General features: G+C 45.0%; 1 protein-coding gene across 1 annotated transcript in view; it reads right to left on the bottom strand.

Moving 5' to 3' along the window:
- GPR158 (G protein-coupled receptor 158) overlaps positions 1–18,956 on the bottom strand; it is a 192,377-nt gene extending 173,421 nt beyond the window's left edge. Inside the window, exon 1 of the mRNA XM_054991964.1 lies at positions 18,091–18,956. Within this exon, the coding sequence (XP_054847939.1) occupies positions 18,091–18,956 (866 nt within the window). The remainder of the gene's footprint in view (positions 1–18,090) is intronic.
- Positions 18,957–19,205: the final 249 nt, after the last annotated feature.

Raw genomic sequence — 19,205 nt, 5'->3', positions numbered from 1 at the left:
TTACCTGTTCCTGCACTTTCAGCAGCAAGATAATCTGTAGCAGGTAGAGCTTTTCACAGCATGAAGAAAATGGGGGTGGGTCTTAAGGAACTGGGTATGGAAGCTCTGCTCCCTGAATGGATCTTCTTGATGTTCCCTGTTTTTTTAATATATACATGCACACAGACAGAGTAACTGAACAGGCGCACCTAAGGGTCAGGGAGCTGGTGGGAGCAGTGTGGGATGCAACTAAGGTTGCCCCCTGGCCTAGAGAAAAAAGTCTTCTCCCTTTAAAGGTAAAAGTAGTCCCCTGTGCAAGCACCGAGTCATTACTAACCCATGGGGGGACGTCGCATTGCGACATTTTCTTGGCAGACTTTTGTTACGGGGTGGGTTGCCATGGCCTTCCCCAGCCATCTACACTTTACCCCCAGGAAACTGGGTACTCATTTTACTGACCTTGGAAGGATGGAAGGCTGAGTCAACCTTGAGCTGGTTACCTGAACCTGGCTTCCGCCAGGATCGAACTCAGGTTGTTGTGAGCAGAGTTTGGGCTGCACTACTGCAGCTTACCATTCTGCATCACGGGGCTCTGTCTTCTCCCTGTAACAGAGGCTTAATGGGTGCATATGGGCATGGAGGCAAATAACATCACCTGGTAAATAACATCCCATTCAACATGCATTAAAGGGACCAGACATTTTTCTCTAGGGCAACCCTACATACAGCTTGGGACTGCATCTCAAATGAGGAGTCCACATAACTCATGAGTTTCCCTTGCACAAAGCAGACAGTAGATGTCATTCTGCTCATGCAAAGGTATCTCTGGATCCAATCTAGAGATGGAGTTCAAGCTGCTACTAAAAGCCCAGGAAAAATAGCCACGGATAAGTTGATGACTCTAAGGAATAGGTATACCTCAAAGAAATGCTGGTAGAGAACTTAGCTACAGTTGACTTGCTGAAATGAGTCGAGACACACTCCACAGCAAAACCAAAGATGTTGAACAAGGAAGCATTTCAGAAGTAGAAAGCACAGATAAGTTTGCATGAGGGAATTCAGCAAAGCTGTACTGTAAGAAGATAGTCTCACAAAGAGACCCTTCTCTGTGTGCTACTATCTGTTGTTTGAAGTACGATCCCACTGGGTAGCTCCATGTTGTTTAATATGTCAGGCTTAGAATTGTTTATGCTCTGTTTCAGCATTTCTTCTACTCTGTATTAGATTTTTGCAAATTTGCATTTATATACTCTATGGCATTGTTTATTGAAATGTCCTTGATACTGACTGTGGTAATCTCATACTATGTAGCAGTAGAAAAGAGCAAGAGTCCAGTAGCACCTATAAGACTAACAAAACTTGTGGTAAGGTATGAGACTTCGTGAGTCACAGCCCACTTATTCAGATACAAGATACTTCTTCAGATACTCCAGTCACAGATACTTCTTCAGAGGAAGTATCTGAAGAAGTGAGCTATGATTCACGAAAGCTCATACCCTACCACAAGTTTTGTTAGTCTTATAGGTGCTACTGGACTCTTGCTCTTTTCTACTGCTACAGACAGACTAACATGGCTACCCGTCTTGATCTATCTCATATTATGTAGTCCGCCTTGAGTCTCAGTGAGAAAGGCGGACTACAAATTACATGCATGCATAAATAAATAAATGTAAAAATTCCATATTGAGGGGGGAAAGGTGTGAGGGTCAGCCAATGGGGAAATAATCAATCTACTGCATTTTTATCTTCCATGGTTCTCTCCTCTTTCTCTATATCTGCACAGCAACCCTGTAAGGTAGGTTAAGCTGACAGAAGTGACTGGCCCAAGGTCACCCAGCAAGCATCGCACAACTGAAGAGGTTCCTGCACTTCCAATCCTGTTTATAGATCATTTGGAATGGGGTTTTTTGTGTGCGGAACAAAAAATCCACCTCAAATGACTGATAAAGTGCATTGAAAGTCCATTATTCAACGTGTGCGGAATCAGCCGGTGACTGGTTGTGGCTGGAGTCACGACAATGGGAGGAGAATTCATTAACTGTTCATTTAGGGATTTTTACCCTGCAGTTTTGCAATTCGTGCCTTTACTTGTGGAAGGATTTTCTTTAAACCTGTCGCAGCTCTTCCTGAATCTTTGTGCCAGGAAGGATTCAAAATCCGAAACGACTGCTCTGTTTCCTCAGCTAAGCAGGAGTCCTGCATTAGCTGTGCTCTACTGGCGTTTGATAAGGACACAGAACATTAAGTGCATGATAAGTAAAATTTGGCATGTCAGCAGCAGATCAGCAGGATATTCATCCAGTCTGACAGCGCTGTTTAGCAAGCGCCAACCTCCCTGATATGTCGACAATAATAAATAATAATGGTAATTGTAGACCATCTGACAATCAACGATATTGTGCCTATTGAAAGCTAATCCCCTTATGACTATAAATATTCCACCTTCTGGCCTTGCTTCATGCTGCTAACACAAAGCACCACGTAAAGATTCATATTTAACACTTTGAATGAACTCCCACAGTATAAGATCATCTTTTAGAGTTATGTACATAGAGTAAATATTGCAATGATTTTTTTTTTACTATTAGGATTTTATAGCACATTTCCAAGTACACAGAGCCTACCCTCCAGCCTACCCTACAGGGCTGTTGTCATTATTACAGTCACGAGTCACAATATGTTGCATCAACAGTCCTTTACCTAAGACAACCTTGTGAGGTCATAACTGGGGTAAGATCGGAATGAGGATTTTCTGGGTTTCACTTTTAGCTGGTTTGCTGCACCAGCACTCAGGAATTATTTCACAGACGACGTTCCATCAGGTCAGAACAAAGCCTCTTTTCAGAGGCTTAGCGCCTGCTTTGCGCACTCCATGTGGCAGCCAGATTCCCCCCTCTGCATGGAAATCCCCAGCACAGAAAGATGGCAGGCACTCAAAAGAAGCACAAGATCACAGTGACTGCATGTCATCCTACGGAAATACTTGTTGCAGTTGGATACAGAATGAATAAGTGTCCAGTTCACCTTCAAGATGAACAAAATGCATTTCAGCATGAGCTTTTGTGAGTCACAGTCCACATCCTCAGACGCACCTGAGGTAGGGAGCTCTGACTCATGAAAGCTCATGCTGAAATAAATTTTGTTAGTCTTTAAGGTACTGCTAGATAAATATGTCATTTAGCTAGAACTGATTAATACCGTGGTATACTTATTGTGTGTGTGTATATACACATACACACATATATACACACACACACATATGTATTTATGTATGTGTGTGTATGTGTATATATATATATATTTACACACACATATATACACACACATATATACACACACATATGTATATGTATATGTATATGTGTGTGTGTGTGTGTGTGTGTGTGTGTGTGTGTGTGTGTGTGTGTGTGTGTGTACATACATACATATATATATACAGTTTTCCAGCTTTGCATGCTAGCTAAAGTTGTGAGTTTTTGGAGTTGTCTCCTTGCAAATGTACTGCTGTTGTTTTGAGCCATCTTGTCTCTGCTGAAGGGATCTGAGACCGAGTGCCTGAGAGAGTACTCTAACCTGTGAACCCACAGCTAAAGGGGAACATTACAAACACAGTTACCCCTCCAGAATAGGGACATGTATTTATTTACTTCATTTATTTATTTACTTCCTCTATACCCTGCCTTTCTTTTCAATGAGAACCTAAATGAGAACCATCATTCAATGCGAACGGTTTTCAACGAGAACTGTCATTCTCCTTTCCTCCAATTTATCCTCACAACAAACTGGTAAGATAGTTTCAGATGTGTAGCCATGTTGCTCTGCAACAGAAGAGCAAGATTCGGGTCCAGCAGTGCCTTAAAGACAAACCAGTGCCTTAAAGACCAGCCAGATTTCCAGAGTATGAGCTTTGGAGAGTCAGAGCTCCCTCACAGGACCAAGATCCTAATTGCACGCTCTAACCACTACCCCACACTGGCTCTTTTTAGGCAGCTGAGGTTGTACGCTTAATCCTACTTGCCTGGAAAGTAATGGCAGTGGAAGCAAGGGGACCTACTTCTGAGTAAACAAGTTTAGGATCAGGGCCAGTCCTCTGGCCAAGCCACTGAAGCAACTGCTTGAGAAGCCAGAATCCCAGGGGCACATCATGTGCCCAGCCACCTTCAGCAGAGAATGCAATGGGCAACTGATTATGGGCCTGTCTTGCTGTAACAGGGGAACCTCTAAATTTAAGGTTCAAGAATTCCCACCCCAAAACCAAGTCAAAACTTGACTAAAGAATTAAAAGCTCAGAGGCTACAGCTGAGGACGGGGGGGGGGGGGCGGGGAGAATGGTCTCTAGCTGTAAAGAGGTCTTTGGATCATAAAGGTGACTTGCTAAATTGTGAAGGACTGCATGGAACCAGGTGCTGAAAAACCCTTTATTAAATATCTGGAAGCAAGAGAAGTTTTTTAAAAATGGCAAAGTTATCTCTGAGGGCCTCTTGTTTATAAATGTCTGGGAAATTGGGGGTGGGGTAGCTTATGCAAAGTAATAATTTAGAATAGAAACGGCTGTTGAAGCAACATGCAAAGGGAGTCTGGAGGAAGATGGAACGAGAATGGGTAGGAACAGCTAAAATTTTGCTTAAGCCTTTGTTTCACATGTACACATGAAAGTCTTGGGCAAGAAGTGGTCAGAACCTGTGCAGAAGAGTCAGGTGCAAGGATATGGAATGACTAATCTTTTGACCTCCCACTGAAAACAATAGAAACATTAGAAGTGGATCATCTAGCAAAAGGAAGTGCAAAGCAATCCAGGGAGGGAGAAACCTAAAGATAAAGACACCATGCCAAGAAATCAAGCCTACCTTGACACAGCATCAAAGCTAGGCTCAGCTACAGGTGCCAGCTTCCTCTTGCCCTTCCTGAGAAGACCAACGTACTCTCCATGTCTGAAGTAACTGGCTGACCACCCAGTGGTATCCTTCATTCCCATGGGTGATAATTTGATACGTTTTATATATTTTTCACTTGATTCTTTATTGTTGCTAGTGTAGTGCGCTACTGTGCTTTATTTGTAAATCTAACTTAGGAGGTGTGGTTGATACAGCTCTTGCTAGAATTCTGAAAATGACCTGTTGTCGTCATCATGGCAGCAAGCTTGCTCCAGGATAGTTTCAGCCTGGCAGTGGGTGAAACAGGCTTGAGTTGACAAAACACCTTGAACAACCTTGGTTAAGAGTATGGTGTAAACAGCCCATGCTGCGAGAGCAGGCAGAGCAGCACCCCAAGTTCTTGGACATCCAACATGAGAAATCATCCACCATTCATCTGTGATGGCTTAGTCAACTGCTTTGTTTTCATTTGTGTCTACCTTAGGATTCACCATCCACTTAGATCCTATCCAGTAAAAAGGAAGCAGGAATAAAGAGAATGCATGTGCACTTATCAGAGGAATAAGTGTACACTAGAGGTGGGCATGAACCAAAATACGAACTAAAGTTCGTCATGAACCAGGCCGGTTCGTGGTTCGTGAACCGGCAGTTCATCGGAGCCCATTTCTGATGAACCACCATGAACTTTAGGGCGGTTCGTTTGGTTCATTTTTCAGTTCATCACTGCAGACAGCTTGGCACTGATCAATCAGTTTCCTAGGCAACAGGGGATGGGCTTTCTGCAGATCTTCTGCTGACCCGGAAGTGACCTTCTGCTGACCTGGAAGTGGTGATTTGCTGCCGCAGAAGTGCCATTTTCACGAACCGAATGAACTGATTTGCGAACCAGGGCAGATTCGTGTCAGTTCATGGTTCATGGTTCATGAAACGTGACGAACCACGAACTGCAAGGTTCGTTTTTTTTCTGGTTTGTGCCCATCTCTAGTGTACATGTGTGAATGAACCCGATAAAAACTTGAACTAGAATCTGAAGCTGGTTCATAGAATCATAAGGTTGGAAGGGACCTCCAGGGTTATTTAATCCAACCCCCTGCACAGTGCAGGAAATTCACAACTACCCCCCCCCACACGCACCCCTAGTGACCCCTGCTCCATGCCCAGAAGATGGCAAAACACCTCCATGATCCCTAGCCAAACTGGCCTGGGAAAAATTGCTTCCTGACCCTAAAGTGGTGATTGGCATTAGCCTGGGCGTGTAAGAAGGGGTCACGAGAACTAAGCACTGATGTAACCATTCCTGCTTTTCCTTTCATGATCTGCCTGGGTTCACAAAATCAGCACAACTGACAGATGGCCATCTAGACTGCCTCTGTATTAAGGCCTTGTGGAAAACACTGACCTCTTGTAAACTTCTTTCTCCTTCTTGTTGAGTGGCACGGACAGTCCTTCACTCCTATGACATAGCTTTCCTATCATTTCCATTCTGAAAATGGACTGCAGCTTTCCGTAAAAATGTAATCAGAAAGCAGGGTACAGCAATGTGGGCATATGAATTAGGATCCACCTGCAGAGGGAAATCCCTGTGGGCCATTTTGGAACCGTTTGCAGTAGTCATATCTGAAATCTGTCTTGTCAATGAGATTATGGAAGCTTCTAATGCGTCTTCAGATATATAGCATGGATCGTAGCGTATCTGGGGAGTTCCCAGTAATTTAATCAAAAGAGCTCGTTAAACAGTCTTTTCTTGCTTCAGTTACTTCCTGGCTGAATTCTGCCAGCAGAGGAAACGTAGAACATGATGAGGATTTCTAAGTGCATAAATTTAATGTGTGGGAACCAAGCAGGGATTTGACCCCCCCCCACCGCCGCCCACCAAAATAGCCCTATTTTTTCTGCTTTTCGACAGCTACAGTCCCACACGACTCCCAAGGCCTTTTTATGTAAGCCTGTGATTCCCCTTGAGATTTGCATTTATTTCCTGATCAGAAACTCCATTTCTTTCATGACTACAGAGCACATGGATATTCAACAGGTGCAGGTGGAAAGCTGCACCTATTGAATTGCAGCCATTAAAGGCAAATTTAATGTGTGTGTGTGTGTAAGGGGGGGTAACAATGGCAAAGGTAGCTTTACTTTCCACCCTTTCCTATTGGACTAATAAGACCTTCTTACTCAACTTACTGGTTTTCAACCACGCTGTCAGGCAGTGCTAATGGCACGACTGCCAACTATACCTTTGGACTCGGCTTAAGCAGAGCACCCAGCCTCAGCTCAGTAGCTGAGATCAAGAGGATCAAACATCTCTTAGCAGAAATCACACCTCGAACTCAAGTCATGGAAAGAGGGCAGAAGGTTAGGATGAACCAGTGGAAAAGGAAAACACCAGATCTGAGGACTCTATACAACTCAATGAAATGCAGAGTTAGGCATTCAGTCCTAGAGGGGACCATGCGTCAGGAAAGAATTTTATTTATACTACACCTTTCTCTCTGATGGGCCGCTTACATCATCCTCCCTTCCATTTTATCTTCACAACAACCCTGTGAGGTAGGTTAGGCTTAGAAAGTATGGCTGGCCCAAGGTCTGAGGCAGAGTGGGGATTCAAATTCAGGCCTCCCAGATCCACATCAGATACTCTTAACTACTACACCAGACTGGCTATCATAATAAAACATTATAAGGAATCCAGGGCAGCTGCATAAAACATCGTCCCTGTATTGAGTTTTCTCCGCTCTACTGACTATGAAGTATCTCTTGCCCCATGTTGGCTCAGTAGAAAAACATCTACAGAAGGTCCCAGGTTCAGTCTCTGGCATCGATACTTAAAAGGACTCAGAGTACTTAACACTAACCTTGACAGACTAAAGATCTGACCAGGGATAAGGCAGTTTCATGTCTATGGTATCACAAGGTGGACCCTGTCCTTCCCCCCATGCAGATCAAATCCTGCTGATAGGGATGTGGAAATGCACAACATGATGACATCACAACCCAGGGCAAGGAATAGGACACATTATAGAGGAGAACTCAGCACATAAGCTTTCTTGCCATTGGAAAAAGGGGGAAGGGAACCATTATTAATGTCCACTCTTGTCATTCATACTATTCTAAGTGATATTCCCTATTGGTTTACTGAGCAACTGAAGCTCCAGCCATCTGTTAATGGGGTGGGTCAGAGTACCTTGGCCTGTTTGTTTGTTTGTTAAGCTTACAGCCAGCTCCATGGGTAGTGCTTATGACAGATCCATTCCCTGATTCTAGTTAGGATTCCAGAAAGTCCAGAGTAGCTAGACACTACTCCATACCAGATTTTATATCCCACTAGCAGAGCCAGGGCATTCTGTTGTACATACTCCCCGTCTATGCTGGCCTTTTAAAATCTCACTTCTTAGGAAAGCATAATTGTTTGCACAGCAAACACAAAAAGTGTGGAAGTAATGTATGCATGTATATTTATCCTTAAGTATATACACACATCTGGGAAAATTGGGTCACAGGTGTACATGAGTATTTAAATTATTTCCCCAATTTATGCATTTACTACAGAAAGCAGGAATGCAACACTTGTGTTTCTCACGGCTTACCTTGTTCTGGAAAACAGCGAAATCTCACATGAAATCACACGAGAAGACGCTGTTATCGTGCAAAATCGTGCGAGAATACGCTGTTATCGCGCGAGAAGATGCGATAACAGCGTCTTCTCACGAGATTTCACGCGAGATTTCGCTGTTTTCCAGAACAAGGTAAGCCATGTGGAAATGGCCCAGATTGTAATGCATAGTGCTGTTCCAGAGGTAGGGATCCCAGGTCCCCCAGTGGGGGTGGGAAGCCCCGTGCCCACCCTCTGCCCCCTGCCATCACTCACCTGGCTGGTGGGAGCGGGAGAACAGGCCTTCTGGTCACACTCCCAGGGTGGTGCAACAACATTGTTCCTGGGAGTGATGTCATCGCACCACCCCAGGAGCACACCCACCCTTTGCAGAGGGCTGATTTGGCCCCAAATGGGCTGAATTGGGTCTGTTTGGGGTCCAAATCAGCCTGCTGAGAAGCATAGGAGCATTCCTGGTCTCTGCATAATGACATCATTTCCCAGAAGTGACATCATTATACCACCTTGCACAGGCTGCATACACACACAGAGACATCCAAAAAAAGTGAGTGCTGGGTCCCCCCCTCACCGGGAGGGTAAGGTGACCTGGCAACCTTATGAGGCCTGCTGCACCTTGAGTCACAAACCTGGAATTCTCCTGGCATCACAACTGATTTCCAGAAGCTTCAGAGGGCAGCCTTTATGGGATCTCAAGCCCGCTGAGCTCCCTCTCCTCCCCAAATTCTCTCCTCCCCTAGTACCACCTGCAAATCTCCACGAACCTCCCAAACCAGAGTTAGCAACCTCGTTCTCTCTGATTCCCAGTGCTCAAAGGTGTCCCAACTGCTTTAAAGCAATCAGAAGGGGCAACTAATTAATGTTGCCAACTCCTGGCTGGGAAATTCCTGGAGATTTAGGGGCAGAGCCTGGAGAGTCCAGTGTTTGAGGAGAAGGGAGACCTCATTGGGGCATGCCATAGAGCCCACCCTCCAAAGCAGTCATTTCCTCTAGGGAAACTGATCTCTGTCAGCTGGAGATCAGTTGTGATTCCGGGAGATCTCCAACCCCGTCTGGAGGTTGGCAACTCTACAGCAGACACAGGATAGTCATTTCCACAGCAATAACACTGCCAAGATAACAAATAGGGCTAAATTGTTAGATTTTTTTCCTCCTCCCTCTGCAGGTTAAAATTCCAAAGGTTTGCTGATATTAGTTTTTTTTCCCCCTTCTTTTAAATTTCGGAAAACATAGAGCTACACTGGGCTGAGCTATAAACGTATCTTGAATCAATCTTCCAAACTTCTTGTGGGTTGCAAACAGGATGGGTACATCAAGGCACAGTTTTTGGAGGCCCCAATGTGGTCAGCGTGATTCTTTAAACCAGTTTTGCAAGCCTTTGTCCTGTAATCTGCTGGCAAGAGTAACACAATTTTTTCCCGACTTGGTAAAGTTACTAGACCCTGTTCAGGACTTGTTTCGATAGGACTAAAGCTGCAACCCTGTGCCCACTTGCCTGGGAATAGGGTAGTTGCCGCCAGCCATTGACTGGCAACCAGTGGGAGAGGGAGGGAGCAGAGACGGGTGTGGGGTTGACATTGTGTGGGGTGAATACCCAGAAGTGACATCACTGCTTCAAATGTAAGATTTGCCAATCCACTGAGTTTGGGGTGGATCTCAGAACACACATTCAGCATGGAGATGTCACTTCCAGGTATTTGCCAGAAGTGACATTACACCATCAGTGCAACGCCAGATTTTCAGATATTCTCCGTCACCCAGCTGAATGACAGCAGGCAGAGGGCAGGGAGGCCAGGACTGGGAGGTCTCCCACCAGTAAGTCCCATAGAACTAGTGGAACTTCCTTCAGACTAAATGAGCAGAGGATCAAACTGTAAACCAGGACTATATTTGGGTAGACTGGGTCCACTACTTACACATGAGTAGAGGTGTCTGGGATATTCTGAGTCATTTGCTGTTTCTTGCCCTGTTGGAATTCTCCAGAATTCCCTGCAGTTACTTAGAATTGCATTGATCCCAGTGAGAGACAGAAGGGCCGTTTTCACACTGCTTTCCGGCCACGGAACATCACGCCGAGCTCCCAGAACGCCAGCGTCTTCCTGGCACGATTCTGCGCAAGAACTACCATTCTCGCACGAAATCGTGCCAGGAAGACGCTGGCGTTCTGGGAGCTTGGCGTGATGTTCCGTGGCCGGTAAGCAGTGTGAATATGGCCAAGATGACAGACACACCCCTACCAGGAATGACTTGGGATGTAAATATTACAATCTTTTTTCCTAAGCAGAAAGAAGGCCTTGTCTTTTTAAAAAGGAAAGTCATCTGTTTGGTTTTCTGTATTGAAGCCCCAAGATAAGCTGGAAAGGATATCAAATGTTGGCAGCTTCTTTAGCAAGAAAACACACAGAAAGGTTATTTCTCTCTTTCCAATCCATGAAATGGGAAGGAACGTCTGAACAAGAACATTAATATGTCCCTAGCAGATGGTTCAGAGAGGCATGGTGGGGGGGGGGGGTCAATACTGCACTTTAAGGAGAGAAAGATGAATATTTCATTCTCATACTCTTAAGGGACCAACCAGAGGAGCTTGGAATTTTTAAAAGCATGATTGTTATCACTCAATGACATAAAGAAGGGAAATTAAAAGCCTATTCTGAGAGGCTTGTGTGGTGATTAATCATAATGATATAATGACACAGGTATAATTTTTTTCTACATTGTTTTTATAATTTCAGATTGTGAATGGATTTTTTTTACTCTATAAATGAAAATTACATTTTAGTTCGAGCCATGTGACTTGATATCAGGAAGTTGTAGAAAATGCTCTGAAACAGAGACGTATTCACGGGAGTTGCTCTGTTCTCCAGGCACTCGGCCAGAGACCGGAGCAGATGGTTCAGAACGGACCGTCCCCAGAGATGCTCAGGCTGAATAACAAGTAGTTCTCATTGCTTAGAAGTAAGGGCAGGCGTTTAGGTGGCCTGAAGCCACTGGGGAGGGAATATGCTTCTTGAAAGATTCACACCCCCAGGAGCCAAAGTGGAAGTGGCCCTTGGCATTTTCAAAATGTACATGGTACAATCCTCTGGAAAGGTACATCCTTCTAAGTTCACTGAAGTCAACAGCCTTAGAAGGCTGAGAGCCAGTTTGGTGTAGTGGTTAAGAGCGATGGGACTCTAATCTGGAGAACCGGGTTTGATTCCCCACTCCTCTGCTTGAAGCCAGCTGGGTGACCTTGGGTCAGTCACAGCTTCTAGGAGCTCTCTCAGCCTCACCCACCTCACAGGGTGTTTTGTTGTGGGGATAATAATGACATACTTTGTAAACCACTCTGAGTGGGTGTTAAGTTGTCCTGAAGGGCAGTATATAAATTGAATGTTGTTGTTGTTGTTGTTGTTGTTAGGATATAACTCTGTTTAGGATTGTACTGTCAGAAAACAATGATAAGTAGGTTTACTCAAAATCCTACTCAGGTCCACTTAGTGAGGCTTTTCCCCAGGGAAGTATTCTCCGGATTGCACTGACAGTGATACAAGAGCCAGTGTTGTACAGTGTTTAAAGTGTCTGACAAGAAGCTGGGAGACCCAGGTTTGAATCCCCCCTCAGACATGGAAGCTTGCCGAGTGACTTTGGCTCATCACACACTCTCCACCTAATCTACCTCACAGGGTCGTTGTGAGGATGAAATGGACAAGAGGAGAACAACGTAAGCTGCTTTGAGTCCCCACTGGAGAGATAAGTGAGGTCTAAACTAAAGTAAATAAATGAAATCAAATGCACAGATTTGCAGGGTTTCCCCCTCTCTTAGAAGGGAAACTAACTGCGATTCTAGTTTGCCATGTCTTTGTTAAAACTGGGTAGAGCGACTGGGACCAGAGGAATTTGCTTCCAAGTTTAGCTCCAGCCTAGCTGGTCACCTTTGCTTGAGAAGGCGCTGTGCCATTTTTCAGAATGTGAGCTTTTTTACCATGGACATATAAAAAAACCATGTAGGGAAAACTGAATGCATGAAGCAGACCTTGGGTTTGGTTTTGGGTTTTTTTTTCCTTTAGAGCCTCTGCAAAGGCTCTAAAATTATTTTACATTATTTTGTATACTATTTCCACCCAGTCTTGCCCATCATTCCAAAAAGTTCGACCTGAATGATGAACATCTAAAGAATCTATGCAGCCCAATACCAGACAGGGTGGATCGTGTGAGAAAAGCTCTGAGCACATACAGTTAACGTCTTTGCTAGCAATTATTCATAGGGCCTGACAACTCTTAATGTAGCTCCATATCCATAAAGAGGCAATTCTGGGCCAGAACAGGAGTGACACACTGCCAGGGAACGTCAAAAAAATTATGTACGGGGCAGCAAAAGTGGACAGAGAGACCTTTCCCTCCCTCTCCCATAACACTAGCACACATGGGCCCCTAATGACATTATGGGCTGACAAAAGAAAGTATTTCTTTACTCAAAGAGCAACAGTCTTGTGGAATCCATTGCCACTGGTAACAGTGACAGTCCCTAGCTTGGTTTGCTTCAAAAAGCAATTAGACAAATTCATAGTGGACAAGACCATTAATGGCTTTTTGCTGCTATGACAAAATGGACCCTCCATGTTCAGAGGCAGTGATCCCCCGAATACCAGGGCTGAGGGTCAGGCGCGTGCGGAGGCTTTAGCCTCCGCACCCAGACTGTAAACTTCCCAGAGGCATCTGCTTGGCCCCTGTGCAAAACAAGGTGCTGGACTAAATGGGCCACGGGGTCTGATCCAATATGCCTATTTTTGTCTTGTTTGGCTCTTAAAACCCTTCTCTGAGCCCCTTAGCAGAAAGATAAAGAATTAATTTTTTTTGTTTACAAATATCATACACGTTCTTTAGCTTTTGAAATAGGTGATCTATAGTGAAAGAAGAAGGCCACAGGGGAACACATCTATTAATACTAACCTTTTCAATGTGACAAAGTCCAAATCATAAATAAGCTGATTGTTAAATTCGAGCAGAAGGAAAAGGGGGAAACTGCTGCCTAGCAAGGTACGTCAAGAGCCACAGTGTGTCATAGCAAAACAGTAAAGCAGGAAGGCTGTGCAGGATTTGGGGTGCATAAATTTGCAGTGAGCAGAGTTAACCTTGGATGGTGGGAGGGAAAGAGTCTTGTAACTGTGGCCACGATGACCTCTACTGGACAGTCTGTGTGGTGAGGCTTGCTTCAAACTGAGACTTGAGTTGCATTTTATCTATGCAGGATGGAAAGGAGCACTGCCCTGATGCAGTCCTAGTGACACCGAGAATGCTCCCACTGGAAGACTGCATTAGCTGTATCTGAGAAAGAGGATGCTTTACAGGAAAGAGAGACCTTAACATGATCCAAGTTCATGCAGGGTATCCTCAAGTGAACAGAGATTAAAAGGGCTGCCCATTTATAAGGAGAAAAAATAGTTTCCTTGGCAAGTCTATGCATTTATCCTCAATTTGAGTAACCCAGTTAACTTTTGACCTTCTAAATTGCTCATGCAAAATGAGCTTTGCCAACAGACTGGTTTCTAACCCAAGTGCAGAGACTTCAAAGGGGGGATTCTGGGTGCCCATCCGCTAATTACCTAATCAAGCAATGGCACAAATGGAAGAAAGGTCAAGTTGGGGCATGAATGGAGAGGACACTCAGTAGCCAGGGAGCCTGAACTGGAAGGAAGGAGGCTGGGCCAAGAACGGGTGCAGTGGAGACTGTAGCAGTGAGGGAAGGCAAAGTATTCAGCAGGCTGGAGGTGGGGGTGCTAGAGTCCACAAGCCAGCTTTCCGGCAGGGTCTTTACAGAGAAAACGGTCATGTCCAAAAAGAATCCCACGTAAACACCATGGACCAATGGATAACCAATCAAGGTGGGATCCAAAGATGGCTGCAATACCATTTCATGCCTGCTGGCCCCATCCCAAACCATTCACACAAAAATTACGACATTCATAGCTGTTCACTGTGAAGACAATAAACAATATCACTTGGGTGATATCTGCAAAGACATCAAAAGTGGTGGTGTTTAAACATTATGGTTGCTGCAAGAATTGAACTTGCATGTGAGGGGGAACACAGGGCTCCAAGGAAAGAAGGGTTATTAAAGTAATGGGGTAGGATATCACAATTTTTATTTCTTTTCAAGATACACCCCACTTCTTGGGACAACTGAACTCCAGGCAGTTCACAGCGTTGAAGAATCTACAGTTCTTGTCAATTAAAGCAATACAAAAATATCGACTGTTAAGAAAACACATGATGATAATGTACTTCATAAAATAAACATGAATTCTTGTTATAGAGTTGTCAACTGGGCTAGAGAGAAAAAAGACCTGTCCCTTTAAGAGCAGCTAAATGGGATGTTATTTACTTCCATGTCATGAAAAACTTCAGTTGCCCATTTCCACACAGTCAGCCTCTGTTAAAGAGACAGGACATTTTCCGCCAGGCTAGCTGGCCACCCTAGTGAGGTTGCTGCTGAACATCCTAATGATGGCATCCTAATGCCATTTTCTAGTTTTTTATACAATTAATCATTGAGAGTTCGAGGCTCTGATTTTTTTTGTATGTTGTTTGTATTTGTACATGTTGGTGGGTAAATAAAATACAAGCTTTAAAAAAACACTAAAAATGCATTCCTCCATTGCTATAAATAGATGCCTACAACATTGATTTAAATCTGTGGATAGTTTTACTGAGTATAACAATTTAGAAACAAGTGCAGAAAAACCATAGTTTGTATTGGCTTTGACGTGTGGCTCAGCATTGTCCATAATACCATTTAAGCAACCATAGGAGCACTTTAAGCAGATCTACTCAGAAGTAAGTCTCACTTTACTCGATGGGGCTTACTCTCAGGGAAGGTTTTTTTTAAAAAAAAGGATTGCAGCCTCTGTCTCCCTTGCACTTTGGCCTAACCAGCTCCTTCCCAAAACAGAGGTGTCATGAAAACAAACTGGTCTTCCATATGTTCCAACCGTCCCAATTCATCAGGGATAATCCCTGTTTTCTGCCCTTAATCTTGTCAGTTTGGTATGCTATTTTGCAGCATCATGAGTTGCTCAGTTTGCCACCCCTCCACTTTCAGCCCCTCCTCCCATATAGACATTAACAGTGCAATCCTAAACAGAGTTAAACCATTCTATGTCAATTGGCTTCAAAAGGTGTTACTTCGTTTAGGATTGCAGTGTACATTTTCAGGCTGGCAGGGGTGATGCATTTATCTTGTCTCTACTTCACAGGCATACATAAATGTAAATGCAGATGCGTAAATGTGGGCTTTATATGATCTGCTGCCTGACAGTTCATCTCTGCTGAAACTCATTTTGAGCAGCTGATAACAGAATGTAGGACCACTATGCGTTTGTATCATTTCTTTAACCAAAAGAACAAATACAGATTTTTTTTAAAAAAAAAGAGAGATGGGCTATTGCAGACAGTCTAAATCCTTCAGCGAGGTTCTGCTGGGTGGGAAGACAAGAGCAAGATCCTCGGTATGTAAATAGGGATGCTCCAAGTGTGTCCCAAGTGTTATCTCTGGCACGTTAGAAGGTGAAAGCCAAAGCATATACTTCATTCAGAAACAAACAAACCTAACTAGACACCTTAAAAAGAACGGCTACTTAGATTAATCAGGGAAAGCACAGACGGCATCCCAGCAGAATAGATGCAGAGAAGCACAGTAGGCAAGAGGCTAGGCCTTGGGCTGAACAGGCCTACAGGGAGAATTACAAGGCCTGGACCCCAGATTTTAGCTGAAACATGAATTGGGGCGGGGGGGGGGGTTAGCCCTAATCTCACCATCTGTAAAATGGAAATAGTAATTTGCTCCAGCAGTTTGAAACTTTGGGATTCAGAACTGGAGGGGGAGGAATCTTTCCATGCCACTGCTCTATAGAGAAGGATTTAGAGGTCATGATTACAGCTAAATCATTTGTCTGCAGCTAGGATTCCAATGATATGGTGCTGCTGCCTTAAACGTTTCTGGTCCCTAAAGCTGACAAACTATTAGATTACCCAATACCAAGCTGAACAAAGTAGGGAAAAGTTAGGCTGAAATCCCCAGAACACTTTCCTGAGACTAAACCGCATTGAATAAAATGGGACTCGCTTTCAAGTAGACCTGCTTAAGCACGATCCTTTAGAGCCGAAACAGACGTGACGAATTTCACGTGTTCTCCACGTGATTGCACTTACACGTGTCTCGTAGTCAGAACTACCCCACCACTTGCAGCAGTATTTGGTCATGACTTTAACTTTAGTATGATCGGATCCATGCAGGGTTGCCACCTAGCCTGGAGGAAATGTCACATCTCTTTAATAGAAGCTTTATGGGACGTTATTTACCATGCAGTGTTAGTTACCTCCATGCCACGAAAAGCTTCAAATGCCCATTTCCACACATTATTAAAGGGGCAGGACCATTTTCTCCAGGCCTCCTGGCAATCCTACTGCCAAAGTACTAAGTTTGCCTACTCACTAGAGCTGGAAGTCCTTGTGAGAGACAGCGTGCCTGCTTTCCAGTTCTATTTCTCCTTTCCGCCCCCAGTCAGAAAATTTATTACTTGCCATTTTAGATCTCAAATCAGTTGGCAGAATTTTTTTTACAAATCCATGGAATTTTTCCCTTCTTCTCTCCAGGCAGCCTCTTGTAGCCTTTGAAAGGCAGTTTCGGAGAGAGAGGCAGGTTCCTATGTTGCAGCAAAAACAACACGGAGTCTTGTGGCACTTTAAAGACTGATTGATTGTGGCATGATTTCTTATGGTCTGTAGCCCATTCCCCAAGTTCTCCCTGTGCCTTCAATGGAAGACAGATTTTAGCACACCCACGGCCACAGTGGGGGGAAATTGTAAATGGGAGTGAAGTACAATATGGCACTAGGCGGTTTGGGCTCAGTCATGATTACGGCTTCCTCTAACATTACAAAGACTAAAGTAGTTTAGCAAGCCTAGCAAGATTGTGCTGTCAGCTATTACTGCTGCTCTGAATAGTCCCTGTGTTTATCTCACATGCATTGGAGCTTGGCAGAGAGAAGTCACAATCTGTGCCTCTTGCATTTCATTGTCTTTTGAACCTGTTATTTAAATTGTTTTACTGTATGACTCTCTCTCTCTCTCTGCCAATTTAGGATATACTTCATTGAGCTGATCAAGTGAGCTCTAGTCCAGGAAAGCTTATGAAAAGGACTTGTTCTTCATTTTAAAAGGAGAAGCTTGGTAGCCCCTGCTTTGCCCCTAAATGCACACTCACATCTGATCATCTTTCAGTCATTGCTAATTTTTTTTATTCTCATCATTTGCTTAAGAGATTGGAAAATTGCATTCCAGTTTTACTGGGTCGAAGCAAGAGTGATCCTACGCTTGGGACAAAGCCCCACTGACCTCGGTGGAATTTACTTCTGGGTAAAGTTACTGAAACATGCACTTGCTGGATTTCTTAATGCAACCTGTGAGTGTGTGTCACAGAGACTGAATCCAGGAAGGTGTGGCTCAGCCCTCTCCTATTTGCTGTGTATTGGACTGCTTCTTTTGTCTCCATTCTTAGAGCTTTAGTTTCTAAAACTCCTTAATGGAGCCACCTCTTATTCAGATTTGCTATGCAGCATGAACAACTTAATCAGACTCCCTCTCTCATACCTGAATTCAGGAAGGAGGTTTGGCTGCAACCCATAAAAAGCTGCAGAGACAGTGACCAGCCAGGCAGGTTTGTAGTTTCCATTCTCGCACTCCAAGTACGGAGAAGACCACTTGATGTGGTTCTTCTCTGCCGGGTAACCATTCCTCTTTCTCCAGCTGTTCTCCAGAGGCTTAGAACCAGGAGTCAAGACTTTCCGGTGTAGATGCGGCCTCCACTTGCGCCTCAGGCTGTGGAACCACTCTGTTTCCCCAGAGGCATTGGCCACGTGATGAGCCACAGAGGACAAGTCCTGGAGCAGGATTTGGTTGTCCTGCCGGCTGGCCTGGAGAAAGACCTGAGGGGCAGAGGACAAGGGCTCCAGGTGGAAGGAGATGGCTGCCCTGGAGATATTGGGATCCCCTTCCAGCAGGCTTCGGATCAGCGCTTGGTACCATTCGATGTCTTCCTGCAAGTTCTGCTCCCGGGATTTATTGCTCTGCAGAATCATGTTGAGAAAGTTGGTGGCGTGGATGAGAGCATCCAGAGCACCATGCAAGGACGGGTGGGAAGCCAGGCGAGACTTACCAGCCAAGCTGGCCAGCTCATACCTCCCGGTGCAGTTGGCATGCCTCAGCTCCCGAGAATCGCCCGTGTAGAGGAAAGAAGCGACGTTCTGGGGCACCTCCTGGTTGAGTCTCTGGGCCAAGATGGTACTCTCCATGGATCTGCTCCAGGGAGCGGCAGGGAAAGCCGCATTCTCGTTGTAAACAGACTGCTTCCCTCGAATCGCTTCCTCTTTGTCGGGCACCGTCCGCCCTTGGCTGGCATCAGCCCCCGACTTCAGCTGAGCCAAGAGCAGGATGGGCAGGAGCCGAGGCAAACCCATCGCCTCCCTCAGCCGAGCGCCCGCCAAGTCACTTCTTCTCGCCTCCCCCCGCCTCGTCCGGCCCGCTCGCAACAGGGATGGGCTTAGCAAGCCCCCGGCATCGGCGAGAAACTAGGCGAGGGGGCGGCGAGGAGGGAGCTCGAATCACCTGTGGCAGCGCTTCCCGCGGTCTCTCCCGAGGAGCCGGGCAAGCGCCGGGAATTACGCAGCCCGGCCGGCTAAGCGAGCCACTTCCATCCCTCCCGGCTC

This window comes from Eublepharis macularius, chromosome 11 (genome assembly GCF_028583425.1).
Source record: "Eublepharis macularius isolate TG4126 chromosome 11, MPM_Emac_v1.0, whole genome shotgun sequence".
Taxonomy (NCBI): domain Eukaryota; kingdom Metazoa; phylum Chordata; class Lepidosauria; order Squamata; family Eublepharidae; genus Eublepharis; species Eublepharis macularius.
The sequence above is the reverse complement of the archived record's forward strand: the minus strand, read 5'-3'. Positions and strand labels throughout refer to the sequence as shown.